Source organism: Culicoides brevitarsis, chromosome 2 (assembly GCF_036172545.1).
Source record: "Culicoides brevitarsis isolate CSIRO-B50_1 chromosome 2, AGI_CSIRO_Cbre_v1, whole genome shotgun sequence".
Taxonomy (NCBI): Eukaryota; Metazoa; Arthropoda; class Insecta; order Diptera; family Ceratopogonidae; genus Culicoides; species Culicoides brevitarsis.
The window spans coordinates 19,682,128-19,701,016 of NC_087086.1; the positions used below are offsets into that span (position 1 = coordinate 19,682,128).

The following is an 18,889-nucleotide window of genomic DNA, read 5'->3' on the forward strand; positions in this document are numbered from 1 at the left end:
TTTATAAGTGAATTGTCGATTTGCATTAGTTTCCGTTTCAATTACGACATCGTTACGGAGCATACATGTCGAGAGATTGCAAATTATGATGAAACGTGAAAAGGAAATTGTTCATTTGATATTTTTTAATGGAATATGATGGAAAATTAATTTCATTTAATGGCACGAAAAAATGACTTGTCTTCTTCTTCTACTTTCGTTTTGCGAACTTTTATGCAAGTAACATACAAAAAAAGTTTGCAAAATAAAATTTCATTTAATTTCTGACAAATATAGAAAATAGAAATTGTGTCGCCTGTGGAAGACAGTTGACGAACGAAACCTTAATTAATAGCAAGAAGTTACAACGAAACGTGACTTTTATCGTTAAATGTCTCTTTTTATGCAGTTTTCTGCAAACGACTGGAACTGACCTACATCAGTGTTGACAAAGAAGTGACCGTAAAAACGGTGACTTCAGAAAAATTTAAATTTTTCTCACATTTTTTTCACAAAAAAAAAACCTTTTTTTTCCTCATAAAGAACATGTCGAGTTTTTAACTGACAGAAAAATTCAAGGATAATAATTTTCTTTATTTTTTTGTAGTGACCGCCTTGGGTTAAGAGGTGTCATTTGTATGGGAGGTCCATTTTAGAGAACCGCAGGACAAAAGTGATGTATGGCAATGTTGTGCGTCTCGACAAGACAAACATTTCTGCATCATTAGATTTTTGAAATTTGCACTGGGATTCGGTTTAAATTTGAATTTTCCGTTTATTTTCCGTCATAATTTTGAACTCTTATATGGGGAAAATTTTTTCTGCATTGGAATCATGCCTCGATTCCACAAATGGGACCTGCCCAATGCAAAATAAGCATGACCTGTAGAACAAATGAACCTTCTATCTTTTACAGGAAAGCCGTAAAATCATTCATTGCATTCATATTTTTTTGTTTTGTTTTGTTTTTTCGCTCGTTACTTAATGACAACAACTAGCGAGAGCGAAAACGAGTGTACGGATGATGATTAATTTGTTTGCTTCCTTCGTTTTTTGTGTTTCTTGCCTTTATTTTTTATGAAAAACTTTCGTGCGGAGAGCAAAAATAACGTTGAAGTGGAGATACATTTTTTTTATTATTACTGCATAGCTCGTGAAAGTTGAACTAAACTATGAGTGAAACACAAGACGATAAAATAGTTTTTTTATTTAGTTTTTTTTTTCATACAGACAACGGCAGAGCTAACCGAGATTGGCGAATGGGTGGTTAAGCGCGAGTTTAATTGCAGCTGTCAGCAACGGAATTTTTCATAATTGGAGTGGAATGTGATTTGGTCTGTGTGAGATAAATTATATTGTGGCGCAGAGAAATAAAGAAAAAAAAAATTGTGGCAAAACTGCATGAAGATATCGAGATGGCGAGCAATCGATCATTAGATTGGATTGAGGCAAATATTTGAAGGACAGGAATTTGATAGGAAAAAAAATTTATCGAGATGAAGAGAAAATTGGATGGAATTTTACCGAAGAAATGAAGAATTCATCAATAAATGGGAAATGAAGCGCGAAATTTGAGATTCCAGAGTTCAGGGTTTCCTGAAGAATGGAAAAAAATTATTTTCGACTTTTATTATTTTTAAAGGTAAATTAAATTCATCAAAAAATAATTCAATTTTAAAGAATTTAGTTGACCAATTTTTTTTAATCAATTTGTAGTGATTCAGTGAAGATAAAATTTAATAAAATATAAAAAAAAATTATTTTATGCCATGCTTTAAAAAAATTTTTGGCTGAAAATTTATTAAATAAAAATTAAAACAAAAAATTAATAAATAAATAAAAATATTTTAAATAAAATAAATTATTTTTTAATATTGGTCATAAAATTTTGAAAATTATTTTTGTTCAAATTAAAATAATAATTTAAAATTCGAAATAAATTTAAATTTGTTCAAAATCGAGTATTTATTGAAATTAATAAAAAAATATTTTAATTCATTGAATTTTCAGTTTCTCAAATAAGGGAAGGAACTTCCTTCATTAAAATTTTAAAATTAATTTGTGAATTATTTCTGTAAATTTTTGACTAATTTATAATTTTTTATTAATTTAAAAGCAAATAATAGTACTAAAACCTTGGCATTTTTAAATATATTCTTTTGTTAATAAAACAAATTTTCTTTAAAATCCCTTTTTCAAAGCTTTCAAGGTGCTAATGTGAATTTTGAGCATGAAATGCGATTAAAATCCCTAACAAAAACGCCTTGCAGGGGAAAAATTCATCAAATATTCTAACAATGACGTATTGCAGAGGAGTTGCAGAAAATATGCGGCAAAGCTTCATTTAGAATGTCATTCACAGTTGTTCGCTGTGATGATTTTTTTTGAAAATTTCAACATAAAAATTGCTTTTGTGATTCTTTTAGTTGAATTTTTCATTAAATTCTGACTTCGAACTCAAATTTTGAATGTTTCACAATTAAATCCAATATCTAGAGCTCTTCTAGTGCATGAAAAATAATAAAGCATATTCTCAGAATGAAAACGAGATTCAATTATAATAAGCTCTTTTGCATGCAGAATGCGAACAAAGCATCAATTAGCATCTGTTTCTAGTCTTTGTGGCGTCTACATGCTCAAACACAAAGACTTTGTGTTACTGGGAAAAATTTTGTCTTAGAGTGCTTTTGAAACCAAAATCAAGTCCTTGAACTGATTGCTCTCTTTTGTCGAAAAGCACACACTCGAGACACATCTCCCAAAAACCAGAGAGATAAATCAAAAATTGGATGCATTAATGGGATTTATTTAACTAATATCATCATGTCCTTACACATCCTGGTGTTTACTCAGATACTCATATTTCAAGAAATGGATTTAGGCGAAAAAATTTATGAATTTCAATTTTTGTTATTTCCCCTCAGATTTTGACAAAATAAAAATTCAGGGGGGAAATATAAAATAAAAATATTTAGAAAATAATTTAAATTTAATTCAAAAAATTTAAATTCAATTAAAATTTATAAAAAATAAATTTATTTAATTTTAATTAAATTTAATTTAAATAAATTTATTTAAATTATTTTAATTATGTTATAATTTTTTTTTTTAATTATTTAATAAATTAATTTAATTTTGATATTAATTACTTACAGATAAAAAAAAGTCGTAAAAATTACATTTTTAATTAATTTTTAATAAATAAAATAAAATGAACAAAACAGGTTCTAATAAGACATCTTCTATTAATATATAATTTTAAAAAATTGTGTGACATAAGAAAACATTTTTTTTTTTAATAATTTAAAAAAAAATAATTTTCTTTTCTAAAATGTGTAGAATAAAAATTAAAAAAAATATTTTAATATAAAAGTTTATTGAATGTTAAAAAAATCGTTTAACATACAAAAAAAAAATGTTAAAAAAAAATAAAGTATATTTTTTTCCTCCCCCCATTCATAAAAAGAATCCTGATGAAAAAAACAACAAAAATATTAAATTTATTCGCCTTAACTTGGAACCAAAAATAGCTCAGAGTTATGACAAATATTGAATTATCTTTGTGTGGTTGTAGAGACAAGACGAAATTGCTTGTTTTTGAAATACAAACAATTTTGTGACTAAAGAGCACACAGAGAGATTTACTCGAATATTAATTTTCTGGTAATTTTTGATTGTGCCTTTTGTCAAAACAAGCTGGCATCGAACTCCGTGTGAGTTAAAATCTGAACAAACCAAATCCAATTAGAAAAAAATGCAATTTGTGATTGCCAGCAATAAAAGAACCACACAATTTCGAGCACATGCGTGACACTTTTTCATTTAGTTCGTTGCATCAGCAAGCATGATAGGGGCAGGATGAAGAATACATATTATAAATGGTAATTTCCCACAAAGGTGCTTTTCAACTATTTTTTTTTTTTTTTTTTTTTTTTTGATTAAATTTCTCACGGTAAAAGTCTACTGTGCCGAGCCAACGGAGCGAAAAGAACACGTTCAATTTTCACTATGCGGAGTGAGTTCAAGGCCAATTGCTCTTTTTTGCTATCACGACGTCATCTCTAGTCGTTGTTGTGGTATGGCGTGGCATGTGTGATGTGTGATGATGGAAATTTGAGACAAGCTGTCTCAGTGACTGTCGCAAAGTTATTTCCGAATTTATGATTTTTTATTGTTAGATACATCGGAATACGTGTCTGGATTGTGTGATGAGTTGAAATGAAGACAATTTCATTTGTTGTTATTTTTATGATTTTATTTATTTTTTTTATTTCGAATGTGAGATAATCGGCAATAAAAATCTCGAGACAATTTCTTTTTTTTTATTTTATTAAGTAACCCTCGATTTTTTCATCTTCAATCAAATTAGACCATAAAAAATCGATCAATAAAAAAATGACGTAGAACTTTTACACGTTTTCCCGGCAAATGTTGCTCAGGTGCTTGACGTAGATGAGTAAAAAAAAAGACGCATATCCATCATAAATTACGTAAAAATTTTTTTTAAAGTATTAAGATTCTATTTTTAGAGTAAAAAAAATACATGAATCAATTACGAGAACTTTTCATCAAAATATTTCCATGTGAGGCGTGGAAAATTTTACACGAGAGAAAATGATATTAAACATATTTTTAAAGTTTTCAAGTTATTCCATCATGGCTTTTAAAAAAAGTTTCTAGAGCGTGATGTGAGTAATAATCACCCTTAAAATGTATAATATTAAATAAAAATCGGAAATCACTTAAACTTTATAACATGCCTTTTCATGAAATATGCAGCAACTGATGATATGGCATGTGGCTGCAAGCGCAAAATAAATAAAAAAAAACTCGAAATTTAATTATTTCTGGCAAATTGGTTTTTGGCGTGCTCCAAAGGATATCGAAATTTGATTATTTTATTCGAAATTTGATTCAATTTTTAAACTTTGGATATATTTTCAAGCATTTTAAAAACTTTTATAATGATTTTATGGCATTTAAAAAATTTTTTTAAAATGCTTTCAATTTCTTAGACCTGGAGGTCTAATAAACAAAAAAAAATAAGTTTTGAAAATTGAAAACGAATATATTTTACAAAAAAAAAAAATCATGGTCAAAAACAATTTTCGACTTAAAAATTAAAATTTAAATAATGAAATAATGTTGAAATCTATGAAAATTATGTTCAAATTTATCTTAATTTATCTTAATATTAATTAAAATTATTTTTAATAAAATTATTTAAAATTAATAAAATAATTAATAAATCATTTAATAAATGAATGAATATTTTAAAATTTCTAAAAAAAAGAAAAAAAAATTTTCAGAATTTCATAAAAAGTGAATTAAAATTACAATTCAAATTAAATAATTTTGAGATATCTAATTATTTTATTAATTAATTATTATTTTTTACCTTAATTTTCATTACATAAAAATTAAAAATAATTTAACTTAAAAGATTTTTGACTCTAGTCAAAGACAATTCAGTTTAAACTTTTGATTAATTTAAAAAAAATTATTGCAAGTTTATTTCCATTTAAGCCCAATTTATTTTGAAATTTTTGTGCATTAATTTTTTATATTTAAAAAAATTAAGAAATTTAAAATTTGCTTATATTTTTTAGACCCTTGATTTTTTTCAAAAATTAGGAAATCGTAAGAAAAATTATTCTTTTAACCTTATTTTCATTTATTCAAAAGTTTTCTATTTACTAAGTAAGGGAATATATATAAAAATGCACTTTAAAAATCCCTAGACATGCTCTTAAACCTCAACAACACATAAAATCATGGTACTTTCTCGATTTTATAGAATTTTTACAAAAAATGAAAATATAACAAAAATTGAATGTAAAACTTTTTAAGCTCCTGCCTACAATCAAAAATATTTTATCTGTGTCCTTGCGATAACAGTAAAATTCGTGTGATCCCAAAAATATTTTCAATTAAATTTTCTAATTTATCACAATTTTTTTCCCTTGCACCCAAATATCTACATAATTTCTATCCAATCTTGTTCCAGTCAGTTTGTAACAAAACTTTTCTAATTACCTAGCATTACATCGTCGTCAGTACCTTTATTTTATTTTATTTTTACTCTACTACTACATTACACGACAATTGAGTTCCGCAAGAAGAAAAAAAAACACAAACAAAAAAAATGCCGTCCGGACATGAAAAGGCTGCAAACGCAACAAAGAGGAGGAAAACGGATGTTTTAAACAAGAACACAACGAAAAAAAAATTAATAATAAATGCCAAAAATCTGTAGAATGTAATAAAAATGTATTTTTAAGCTGCTTGCTCTCCACCTTCGTTGCTTCCTTCACCAACTGGCGTTGTTGGCTTTGTGCAAACCTTTTCCAAAACAGATTAAAACAAAAGATTGTATCATTTTGTGCTAAATATAACGCAACAAAAAATTATTTTTTTTTTTTTTTAGGGAAGAACAAACTTTATTGTTCGTGTGCAGTGAAACCGAGCTTGTTGTGAAAAGAGGTAACAGAATGGAAAAATTTTGCGGTAAAGTTTATCATCATCATCAACATTGTGTCATCTAAATTTGCTTCGAAAGGTAAAACTTTACTGACTGAACGTAGCAACGAATAATTTGTCATGTGTGTCGTATATTATCTTCTTTTTTTTTTTTTGGGAAAAACAACGTCACACGCGTGATTTTCTCGTTGACTTCTTTTCTCACTCTCACACATTGACACGAAATTTATATAAACAAACAACACTTAGGCGAATAAATTTCATATTTTCGATTTTTGTCCCTTAAGCATTTTTTTGGGGGAAGGGGGAGAGTAAATAAAAATATTTTTTATTAATTTTTTTTTTGTTATTTTTTATCGTTGCTCAATGATTGATGACAATGAATCATTTTTAATAAAATTTTATTAATTTTATTTAATTTACGTAAATTAATTAAAAAATAATTAATAAAAAAATTTTTAATTAATTTAATTATTTTTATATTCGAGCTGATAATTAAAGAAAATTAAATATCATGAAATCTGAAAATATTTTTAAAAAAATTATTGACCTATTTTTTTTATTTTCTATAAAATTATTGAAAAATATAATTAAAAATCGAGGGAAATATATAAATTTTAATGTTTTTTTATTAATATTTTTTTTTTGTTATTTTATTTTTATATTTTTTCTTAAATTTTTTTGTCGTAAAAATCTGAGGGGGTGACAAAAATCGAAATAACTAAATTTAATCGCCTTAGAAGAAAAGTATGTGGCATGCAAGGAATGTGAGAGAAGAAGGTAAAATATATAAACATGGAAAATACATAAATAAATGATAATAATAAATATTTAATAACCAGAAAGATGTTATAGAATAACTTTTTGACTGGCATTTATTACCTCATCATCGTAGTTATCTCCTTCTGTCATTTTTTTTTATTATATTATATTAAACTTGACTCTTTTACTTTTTTTTTATTTATATGTATTTACAATGTGACTGTGCACAGGACAACAAGGAAGCGTGTTGTTGTCGTCGTCAGTACTTTAGTTGTCGTGTCGATGAATTATTATAATGTGGGAACTTTTGCTCGTATTTTTTTTTTATTTTTATGTTTATGTCGGTACACAAATCACTTGTATATATCTTGGTTTTCTCACTTTTTTGATGCAAATGCAATACGATAAAAAGCACTATTTTTAGCGAGCGCATCTATTTACACACAGACACAGACATTTAGTTGTTAGGTGAATGTGTTCGGATCTGGAATAATTGAAATTGATTTTGGAGTTAAAAATAGTATGCAAGTAGGCATGAATTATTAACTTGAAAGGAAAAAACTTTTAAATCGGATCAAAACGTGTTTCAATATTAATTGAATATGAAAGAAGGAAAGATTTTTTGTTTGTGTTTGGGAGTGAAACGTCAATCAAGTTTAAATTGGCTTAACTGCGGCTTTGTGAGAAATGGCCACAATATTTTTTTAATTCAAAAAAATATAGTTAGAAATTTGTTTTTAAAAACCTGGTAATTTTTTTTTAATTGAACAAAAATAAAAATTATTTTTAATTTTCATAATTCATAAAAAATTTTTCTGTATTATATTTTTAAAATTCAAAATTGAATTGTAATTTCATTTTAATTTTTTGAAATAAATAAAAAAAAATAAATTGAATAACATTATAAATTGATGAAAAAATATATCAAAATTTAAAAGTTTTATAAAAAAAATAAATTTAAAAATTTTATCGAGAATTCTATAAATTAATCTTTGTTCAATTTTTTATATTTAATTTTTATTTCGTTAATTATTTTTTTTATTCATTTATTTTATTAAAGTTTTATTATTAAAAAAATTAATTAAATTAATTTGATTCATGAAAAAAATATTTATTTAATTTTATTCTTGTTAATATACTTAATTTTTAATTTATTTAAATTAAATATAAAAATTTTTTTTTCTTAAATAAATTATTTATTATTATTTTTTTTTTGTTCTTTAATTCATATAAATTATATTTTTAAATCAAAAAAAATAAATTTAATTAATAAACTTATTTTTTATTTGATTATTTAAAATTTAAATTTTATTCTTTCAACTTGAATCCTATTTTTAAATAATAATAATTTAAGTTCTTGTTAAAAAATGTTGTGACCCTTTATCTTGTAATCTAAAAATGTCAAGAGAAAACCTATTTTATGAATTTATTTTAAGAGTATCATAAAATTCATAATACTATAATGACTAATAAATTTAAAAAAATGAGTTTTTTCTCACAAAATCGCATTTTCAAAGCTTTTCACTTGTAGAAAAGACCAGACGTTTCCATATCTCCCATATACACATAAGCTGCTTAAACTATGCCCCTGAGTGTTATTTTTGAAACAGAATACGGGAGCAAATGAATAAAAAAAACCTTTCTGGTTCAGTAATTCACAAAGAACAAAAAAAGACATGAAGAAGCACAAAAAGATGCGGGGCGATAAATCAAAAAATTCTTTGCAGAGTCTTCAGTTGCAGATGTCTTGCAAATCTCTTCGTAAGAAGAACTCTTCAACAGCAACGGAGGCAATAAAAACTTTTAACATTTTACAATCTGTTGCAACAGCCTCATTTCTCGCCCGACTCGAAACACGGAATATATTTCGCATGTGAGTGCTCTAAACTAATTTTTTTTCCTTCTCCTGCAATTTTCACACTCTGGTAAACTCTATCTACTACATTTTTACCACCACTACTTCTTCTTCTACGACTATTAGTCTAGCCTGGCACTATTATTTACAAGGGAGAAACTTTTTTTTTTCGTTCGAGATTCATTTAATATGCAAAGCAAGTGTGAGGATTTTTTGCTCCGTCTATTGTTCGTGTCGTCATCGTCGTTGGGCTCTATTATTATTTTCATTACTCATGACTTGTTTGACTAACTTTTCCTCGTTTTTTTTATTTAAACTTTTTTTTTATAACATTTGATTGCACTTTTGATACACAAAACAAAAACAAACAGTCAACGACGACGACGACGAGAAAAAAACATCAAAGCTGATGCTGGCTGACAAAATTGCCAGAGGATTCAATTTCGTGCCGAAAATATTTTTATGTTTGTGTTACACTTGTGTTTTTTTTTCTCACACGAGTCAGTAGTAGTCGCAAGCAGTGGTAGTGGGTAAGCCTCCGAGTATTACTTTTGCATTAAGGAGAGACGAAAGAAGAAAAAAAAACAGAAAATCCTCCACACACGAAATTATTATTAAATAAAATGAAGGAAAAATTATTTGTAGCAACAGTTCGTACTTTTTATTAATTTAATTTCGACACACATTTCCGTCATTTTTGCGTCTTTTGGTAATTTGTTATGATTTTTGCTCGTCTTGTGTGTGGTGTTCGTGGTAACGATAAACACTTTTGATAAAAATGATTTCCTTTCTTTCAGCTGCTTTTGCTGCTGCTGCTGCTTCTGCTACTATTTATCACACACATACAGACACACAGAGATTTTTTTTTTGTACACAGGATTTTAACTCGAATTTTTTCTTCTCATTTCTTGCCCGAACGAAATGACAGCGAGAGACTGACTGAAAGAAAATTTCGTGCCAGTGTTTGGTTCATGCAATTATACCGGAGTTCGTGACGATGTGCGAAAAGGACGCGCTCTCCCGCTTTTCGAGAGAGCGGAACGTAGGGTGGCACGCGTGGGAAAATGTGTGTTGCCAACCGGAATGAATCTGTTGTATTTTGCTAACACGCGAAATGAAATGAAACGAAATAAAAATGCGGCATCAGCGGAATTGCGTTCAAAGTTTCGCTTGCACGAGTCACTTTGAATTTATTCTCGCTAGAAAACACACGTAACTCTCCAGAATGTCGACGATTAAAATTTTATTTTTTTTAGCAGTAATTATTATAATTACAATTATTGTTTAAAAATTATTTTTAAAAAACTAATTTTAAAATGTGTGATTTTTTTATTTTTTTAAATTTTGATGTGAGTATTAATTTTTTATTTTAAATTGAATTTTTATGATTTTTTGTGTTTTTTTTTTATATTTTTCAGATTTAAATAATTTTTTGTACAAAATGGATAAATTTTGTTAGTTCAAGTTTAAACAAGTTGTCAAATTTTATTTTTGCATTAATTATAAAATTCATCACAAGTCAAACAATAGGCCCTACACACAGATTTAAGTGATAAGAAATGTCAAAAGCTCTCGTAAGTATGTGTGTGAATTATAAATATTTACATAGGCAAAGGTTGATAATGTCATTTCAACATTGTTGTTTAAAGAAATCACACGTATTTAAAATGTCTCTAAATAAAGTTTTGGAAATTTCAATAATTGTTGTTTGCTTTATTTTTAAAATGCTCAAATATTTTCTGAAAATCTGTTTTATGTAAGTAAAAATTTCCTTTATTTTTTTTTCTTTTTCTTTTATGATACAATAAAAATTTTAGTGGGTTTAGAAGTTGTTTCGCCTTCTTTGATCGATTAGATAACTGGATTGGATTGGATCGCGAAATGTTGAAGAATTAAAAAATAAGAGTTAATTTAAGATTTAGAGTTAGTTGTAGAGGCTCTAGAATACCGGTTAGGATGTTCAAATATTATAATTATAAGAATTATAATTAAACTTGAAGGAAATGGAGAGATTTCAGTGAAATTTTATAATTACAAAGTAAAAGAAGAAAAGTTTGATGCATATTTAGAGAAGTGTCAACAAAATTAAAGCAAATTATGACAAATTTGACGTTTTAGTTGCTTATAAGTTAAAAATATTGCAGAGTTGGACATTTGAAAAAATATAATATGGAATATATTTTGAGTGACTAAAGACATTTAGTGTCAACTATGCAAAAAAAAAACTAAAATTTAAAAATAAATGAAGTGATGAAATTAAAAGAATAGATGAGAAGTAGTATTAAACTAAAAAAAATTTTTTAAAATAATGCCATAATTTTATTTTTTTTTAAAAGGATTTGTGACTTAAGAATATTGTATTTTTTAATTCATTAAATTCCTTCCTCTTGTTGAAATTGTACCATGATTACCTAAAATTTAAAAAAATATATATAAACTAATTTTCAAAAATTAAAATAATGTTTACCAGATAAGTAGCTACTCCAATAAACATCTAAAAAAAATATTTTAATTATTAATTAATAAAGTAATATAATAAATAATTTTATTGATATAATATATGTAATTATTTTACATTTAACTAAAATTAAAATTATTTTAATTCATTAATCAAATAAATTTTACATAGCAAAAAACAATTGCGCTTACAGTATTTTTTCAATTTTTTAATATTTTATAAAAAAATAAGTATTTCTTTAATTTTTATGTATTTTTATGATTTTTACAAAAAATAAATAAATTAAGAACTGATTAAAAAAAATAAATGTTCAACCGATTTTTATTTGTTTGTAAAAATAAGACTTACAGATCCAAGAAATTCATAATCAATATCAAAAAATCCACTTAAAGAAAATCTCAAGGGTTCCTGATAAATTTGCATCGATAATTCCCTCAAAATTTTTGAAGTATTTTTTTCAGATATTCGTCTGTCTAATTTGTGAATTAATCTTGCCATGTTCGACATCTGCAATATTTTTATTTTCTTTATTTTTTTTTAATCGAATTTAATTTTACTCACATTTTCCTGACAATTCGATATCGCGTTACATATTATCACAAGAGCAATTAACTTGGGACATGCATTTCCAAAAATCTCTCCATAAGTGATCCTTGCCGTACCAGTCATCATGTACAAAACCAAAAAATATCCGTATAACGCAAAATCGATAAAAAATGCTGACACAATAACTAAAGTGGACCATCCAAAGCAAGAATTTATCAACTGGCAACACTTCCAAATTTTTTCTTGAATATTTTTAGCGATTTTCATGATTTCTGTATTTGGATTCATCGTCATTTTTTTAATCGCTTCATTAACGATCAAAATTCTGAAGTTTATAATTTGCAGGAAAAAGCACAATTGCAAACATCGCACAAAAATTAAAGTTCCTGCAATTTTTCTCAAAACAACGACGTGATAATTCCCGGACGAAGGATAAGCTTGTGCCAGAACGATGACTGAGACCACGAGAAAAATGTAAAATGCAACAAGAACTGTATTTCGAGTGAATTTGAGATCTTTTGCGAAATTAATTTTCATCAAAAGCTTAGTTTGAATCACAAAATCAATTTCGTCAAATTTACCGATGAGATTTTTCGCTTGTTTTTCACAAAATTCAGTTTGAGCGATGCTCGCTAAGACGGTGAACAAATTAACGAGAAATAAGCTTTTTAGGGTGATTGTGCCGAGAGATTGTCCCATCGTGAGAGTTTTCAGATAAATCATAAATGATATAAATGACGTAACGGTAAAAAATAAATAAATTACGCGAAACACATTTTTGAGCCAAGATGACGAATAATAATTTAAAAAGCCACAACAACGGAAAAATATAATGTAATTTTTGTATTTTTTCGAAAAAGTGTTCGTTGTGAGGAAAATTAAGTCCGCTTCGGACAATTTATGTGATTGAAAGTCCATTGTGAACTAATATGATTTTCATCGAGTTTTTTTTCTAATAATTAATCAAAGCCAATTTATGAATGCATTTATTAAACGAATCATTGACAGAACCTTATCTTGAAATATTATCAACAGAGACAAATTAACTAAAAACACGATTTTTCTTGATTTCGGCAAATACAATATTCAAAAATATTTTGGAAATTTTTTAAGAGCAGTTTAAGAGAAATTTAATTTATCAAATATTTAAAAAAAAATTTTTTTAGTCTTTGGCAGTCAAACGTATCAATTTTTGATCAAAAATTTTGTCGAAAAAACTCAGGGGGAAAAGTAAAAATTAAATATAAAATAAAAATATTTTTGAAATTTTTTTATTGAAAAATCATCAAATATATAGTTAAACTTTTTTTTTACTCAAAATAAATTTTAATTTTGTTTCAACTATTTTTAATTTTAGCTCGTCAAAACGAAAATGATTTATTTTTGACTGCAAAGGGCACAAAAGGTAATTTTTTTGCATCAAGATTTTTATATTTAATTTTTTTAAAAATCAATTTCTTTTTTTTTATTTTAGTATTAATTATTTTTTTTAATTAATTTTTTTTTAATTGTAGGACGCGGAACAGATCGCGATGCAAGGAGTGATCCCAAGGGTAACTTTTTTTTTACTTAAATTAAATTTTAATTTTGTTTCAACTATTTTTATTTTTAGCTCGTCAAAATACAAAACATCCATTTTTGACTGAAAAGGGCGCTAAACTAATTTTATTTTTTTTTTAAAAAAATTAAATTTTAATTTTGTTTCAACTATTTTTATTTTTAGCTCGTCAAAATACAAAACATCCATTTTTGACTGAAAAGGGCGCTAGCGGTAATTTTATTTTTTTTTTGGCATCAGGAATTTTATATTTAATTTTTTTAAAAATCAATTTCTTTTTTTTTTATAAAATATATTATATGTATATATAATAAACTATAAAATTATTCAAAAAACAGAAGAAACTTGCTTTTAAAAGACGTTTCCTATTGAAATATAGAAGAAATTTTTTTTTGAGTCACGTGACCAAAATAATTTTTTTTTCAAAAATTTTTATTTTAGGAGATTTTATTTGATTTTTGTTTTGATTTTTAAGCTCAAATTTGAAAATAATGTTAACCAAAAATAAATAAATATTAAGAATCAACGCTTAACATTTGAAAACGTTTAAAAAAAATAATTTACTTTTTTAAAAAAAATCCAATTTCAAAATAAACTATCTTAAATATTGAAATTTTAAAAAAATCCGTAAATTAGAAATATTTTTCAAAATCGAATAAGCCTTTTTCTGATAATCAAAAAGTAAATGCGACTCCACACATACATTGAAAAAGTTATATTGTACTGCAAAAAGTGACTCATTCCAAGTTTGTTGCTCAAAGTTGTATGAGTGAAAAAATGCCGGCAAATAATAATTTTGCTATTGTTTGGATTATTATAAACAATTTGTTCGAAATTTTGTTTGAATTTTGTCAAAGGTTCGTATATTCTTTCAAAAATCTTGATTTTATTCTCTTAACTTTTTTAACATTTTTCAGTGCATTTTATTACGTCGTGCACAAGAAAAATAAATTAATTCTGAAAAATCTTCCATCGAATAATCAAGATGCCAAATCTATTATTGAAGTTGCTCGTTTTTGCGGATATTTTTTGGATCGTTCAGATATTGTTTCGATTGAAAAATTAAACAATTCAGAGGTTTTAGTTGAATTTTACTCAACCGAGGTGAAAGTACAATTTGCTGACACATATCTCCAAAATATTTCGAGCTCTTCTCCTGTCAATACTGGAATTTTTGGCGAAAATCCAAGCAAAAGAATCTATTTTGAACATTATTTGCCGAAATATTTGCGTAAAATTAAAGAACGCGCAAAAATTTTGAAAGAATCAGGAAATTTGCAAAGAATCAGAACGACCGAAGATAGAATTGAAGTTAATTTCGGCGGATCATGGCATAATGTTAAAAGTATCCAACAATTGGAATATTTGGATCACTCGTACAAAAAAAGATACGGAAAATACGGAAAAAGTTAAAGAAATATTTATTTTGAACTTTTTGTACCGAGTATAATGGAGTAAAATAAAAAAGTTTTGTTTTTTTTTTTCATATAAAAAGTGACCAAATTCATATAATTTTTGCTTTTAATTTAATGACAAGATGACATTGAGATTCTCTATTTGATTTTAGAAACTTTTAATTAAAATTAAAATAAAAAAAGGATTGTCAATTTTTTTTAACTATAACTAATTAATTAATTTTAAAAATTTTAAAATTAAAATTTTTGATGAGCTATTACCCAAGAATTTGTTTGAAAATATAATTTTAATACTTTTTATAATAAATTTTATGAGTTTAAGAAAATTTTGCAAAAATATTTATAATTAATTTTCAGGTAAAATTAAACAGTAGACATAAAATATACTCGATTTAAAATCCTACAAAAAATTTCAGTAATTCAAAATTCAACATCATGCATGAAAAACGCCTAAGAGGTAGACAAAAATATTCATTGGGTCACACTTTCTGTCACTGACATCATCAAAACAACAAATAAAAATCCTGTGAATGACGAAATGTTTTAGTAAATAAATAAATAGTTAAATGGTTTACGTAAATCGTGACGGAACGGTTTCCCAAAGTCGTCCCTGGAGTCTCAACCGGCTCTGGGAGATGATTATGGGATTCTTCACCGGAGTTTATCTCTTGTAAGTTTTAATTTTTCTTTTCTTTCTCGAGAAATTTCTAATAAATTTTTTGTAGTTTCGCAACATTATTCTCGGATTTGGTGCCGAATAAAAATAATAGCAACCCACGCAGCTCTGGCGGACGTGGCCCGGGAAGCGGACCAGGAAGTGGAGGCGGAGGTGAGTAAAATAAATTTTTTGACCTCGAAAAATTATTTAAAAGACACGTCATTTCCGTGCAGGTTCCAATCGTGGTCAACCAGCTGGCTATGGACGCAGAATTGGTCGTGTTGTGAACATGGACGACTGTAACATTCCCGGAGGCGGATGAGCGCGGTAAAGTGGTGCTTTAACGTTTAAAGCATCACAGTGCCTTGAATGAGACGAATGTCAATGGACTTGTTCCTTTTTTGACGAAAATTCTCTAAACCATTACGTTGGCGGGTATTTTCCGACGTGACATTCGTTCTCATTTGCTCCAATTAATTTTTTTTTTATGATAAATCGATCACTAATAAAAACCAAACGGGTAACGGAACGTATGGTCATTTACTTTGTACATCATCGAGTCACAATAAAACCACAATCGAATCTAATTTATTTGGACATAAAACCAAAATTTTATTATCTCGCAATCGGAGAGATTATTTTTTTTTTTTTGGGAGAATGCGAGGGAGAAATTTCACGAAAGGAGCAACAAGTCCTGATTTCTCTCACGTTCGCGACAATTTGGATTTCGACATGAAATGCGGCATGTAGTGTTTATACGGGGACACGACATATAGAATCTTCCTCCAAGAAAGACATAAACAGCGAGCTGTCATCCATATTCTAGGCCAGTCATGCGCAATGGGCGGCAGGAGGAATCGTAACCCTGGAAAAGAATGTTGGAAAGTGTCTCGTGCTTTTTGATTTCAGAGTCGGGAATGGGATTAAAAGGCGCATTTGAACTTTGATTGGATCCTTTCAGTGAAATATCGACCCTCGTTTTTTTTTTTTTGAATAAATTTTTATGACCAAAATTTAAAATAAAAAACATTTTTTTTAAGATTTTTTTTTAATTAAAAAAAAAAAAAAAATAAGCAGAAAAGTTTTGAAATAAATTTTTTCCAAAAAAATCTCTAAAATAAGGAATAAATTTTGAAAAAAAAAAATAAAATATTTAAAATTATTCAGGCCAAAATTTAAAATAAAAAAAACAAAATTATGAGAATTTTTAAGATTTTTTTTTTAAATTTAAAAAAAAATAAGCAGAAACATTTTGTAAATTGATTTTTCTTAAATTAAAAATTTTGAAAATTGATTTTTCTTAAATTAAAAAAAAATATTTAATTTTTTAAATTTTTTAAAAAAATATTCATAATATTTTGTAAATTTTAAAATAAACAAAAAAAAAATTTTAACCAAAATCGTGCTTTTCCGCCTCTGTCAGTACATTTTTCAAGTTATATTGAATGGAAAATGGAAAAAAAAACATCATGTGCTCGTGTCACGCTGTCCGCCTATACTTTATTCAATAATCTTATTCAAGTGATTGTGATTCCAGAAATACTTTGCCAGCTCATTAATTTGTTCGCTCTGCTCTGCCTCGTTGCCATTCACGAGATAGGGCGGCGTAAATTCCCGATAAGCAACACAAACACGTCTCGTTTTAATATCTTCTCGTAACACGCAATGCTCCCAGTTGTATCGCGGTTCGCCGTATATCACGACAAGCGATCTCTCCGGTTGCGGCACGCGCACAACAAAATCCTCCTCCTGCAAGTCACACCGTTCGGGCCCTCGCGGTAACAAATGCTGCTTGTACGTATCGACGTAATCCAAGTTATACTTGAGATTCGGATCGTCCGTGAATTTGGTGAAAGTCAGTACGGAATCACCGATGCAATTGACTGTGACAACACGTTCGCCCCACACCCAACAATCGTCAATGTGCGGATCGATAGAGGCCCCCTTCTCTGGATCGTATTCCAACGAGCACTGTTCAATCACGTAAAAATCATGCAAAAGCGGCACTTGACGCAGCTTTGTTTGTACAAATTCCGAAAATTCCGGAAATCCCTTAAATTGTCCAAGTTGCAATTTACGCTTTTTAAAATTCGTTTTTGGGCCGAAATTTTGTTTGCGACGCCCACTTTGCGACACGTCCCAATGCATCTCGTCGATTCCCTTCATCAGGTGATTCAGCTCGTCTTTCGTGATAAAATCCGGTTGCACGAGAATCCCGGGAAAATTGTATCCCGGCAAGTTGTTGTGGGATGCCGCATGTTCCGCCTCAATGTTCTCCGTGTCCCAACCTTCGTAGATCTTTGAACAGTACGGACAGAAAACGAAACTTTTGCGGGTCTAAAAATATTTGTTTTCATTGTGAAACATTTTTTTGTAAGCAATAAAAAGAACAAAATATTTACCTTAAATTCCTGATAAAATGCCTTTGGCTTAATTCCAAGGTCAGAATTTGATTCACACTTGAGGCAGGAGCGGGCACCTTTGCATCCACACTCACGCGGATAATTCATTTTTGTCCTTTTTGACTGACAAATTACGGAAAAAACAACCGGAAAATAATTAAAAGTGATTTTTTAACAACATTTATGTAAGCAAGTGTGTGCGAGAAGATAAACAATGGTATAACAATTCTCTTTTGACATGTTGCAGATACTATATAACAGAAAATTTGACATCAAGAGATGGAGTCACTTGAATGAATTCGAATTGAAAATCTGTTTTTTTTTACGAAAATTTTTTTTGTACGATAAAAAATGTAAAATTTTACTCAAATTTTTCAGAAATCATTTAAAATTTAAAAAATCTAGACTATTTTAAGTAAAACTCATGAATTTTATTCAATTCAATTCATTGAAAAAAATCATAGAAAAATAAAAATTACACAATTGTTGTCAATGAAATTCACAAAAAATAATTTCTTTTAGGTGAGACTTTTTAACTATGTATTTTCGAATTTATCTTCATTGGATTCATTCTAGCCTTTGAAATAAGACTTGAAAAAAAAAATAAAAAAAATTTAGTGGTCTAATTAAAAAAAAAAAAATGCCAACGACACGCGGCGTTCCCAAGCGGTCACCCATCCAAGTACTAACCACGCCCGATGTTGCTTAACTTCGGTGATCGGACGAGAACCGGTGTTTTCAACATGGTATGGACGTTGACGAGAATCTAACGTTTA

At 27.5% G+C, this 18,889-nt stretch overlaps 3 protein-coding genes, 2 long non-coding RNA genes and 1 other non-coding gene across 7 annotated transcripts in view; 2 read left to right on the forward strand and 4 right to left on the reverse strand.

Moving 5' to 3' along the window:
* Positions 1-10,164, reverse strand: part of LOC134832798 (inactive dipeptidyl peptidase 10) — a 28,933-nt gene extending 18,769 nt beyond the window's left edge. Inside the window, exons 1-2 of the mRNA XM_063846964.1 lie at positions 9,735-10,164; positions 7,342-7,705 (exon numbers count right to left, since the gene is read on the reverse strand). Of these exons, the coding sequence (XP_063703034.1) occupies positions 7,342-7,371 (30 nt within the window). The 5' untranslated portion in view covers positions 7,372-7,705; positions 9,735-10,164. The remainder of the gene's footprint in view (positions 1-7,341; positions 7,706-9,734) is intronic.
* Positions 10,165-10,227: 63 nt separating this feature from the next.
* Positions 10,228-13,690, forward strand: LOC134832802 (uncharacterized). 2 transcript variants are annotated; one of them, XR_010162080.1, is made up of 4 exons: positions 10,228-10,425; positions 10,495-10,832; positions 13,438-13,485; positions 13,595-13,690. It is a non-coding gene; the product is annotated as an uncharacterized LOC134832802 (long non-coding RNA). The 2 variants fall into 2 exon arrangements; XR_010162079.1 differs by lacking the exons at positions 13,438-13,485; positions 13,595-13,690 and adding an exon at positions 10,894-11,550 and having other exon boundaries at positions 10,233-10,425.
* Positions 11,261-12,992, reverse strand: LOC134832803 (uncharacterized). The gene is made up of 4 exons (XR_010162081.1): positions 12,096-12,992; positions 11,883-12,041; positions 11,544-11,570; positions 11,261-11,487 (listed from the first exon to the last, which is right to left on the reverse strand). It is a non-coding gene; the product is annotated as an uncharacterized LOC134832803 (long non-coding RNA).
* Positions 13,691-15,524: 1,834 nt separating the features above from the next.
* On the forward strand, positions 15,525-16,724 carry LOC134832801 (glycine-rich selenoprotein-like). Its single transcript, XM_063846969.1, has 3 exons — positions 15,525-15,723; positions 15,779-15,882; positions 15,945-16,724. The coding sequence occupies exons 1-3, from the start codon at positions 15,620-15,622 to the stop codon at positions 16,031-16,033; spliced, it is 297 nt and encodes a 98-aa protein (XP_063703039.1). The 5' UTR covers positions 15,525-15,619; the 3' UTR covers positions 16,034-16,724.
* Positions 16,725-17,084: 360 nt separating this feature from the next.
* Positions 17,085-18,338, reverse strand: LOC134830198 (alpha-ketoglutarate-dependent dioxygenase alkB homolog 4). Its single transcript, XM_063843601.1, has 2 exons — positions 18,114-18,338; positions 17,085-18,048 (listed from the first exon to the last, which is right to left on the reverse strand). The coding sequence occupies exons 1-2, from the start codon at positions 18,219-18,221 to the stop codon at positions 17,212-17,214; spliced, it is 945 nt and encodes a 314-aa protein (XP_063699671.1). The 5' UTR covers positions 18,222-18,338; the 3' UTR covers positions 17,085-17,211.
* A 416-nt stretch (positions 18,339-18,754) lies between these two features.
* Positions 18,755-18,873, reverse strand: LOC134832933 (5S ribosomal RNA). The gene has a single exon (XR_010162091.1). It is a non-coding gene; the product is annotated as a 5S ribosomal RNA (ribosomal RNA).
* Between the last annotated feature and the right edge of the window lie 16 nt (positions 18,874-18,889).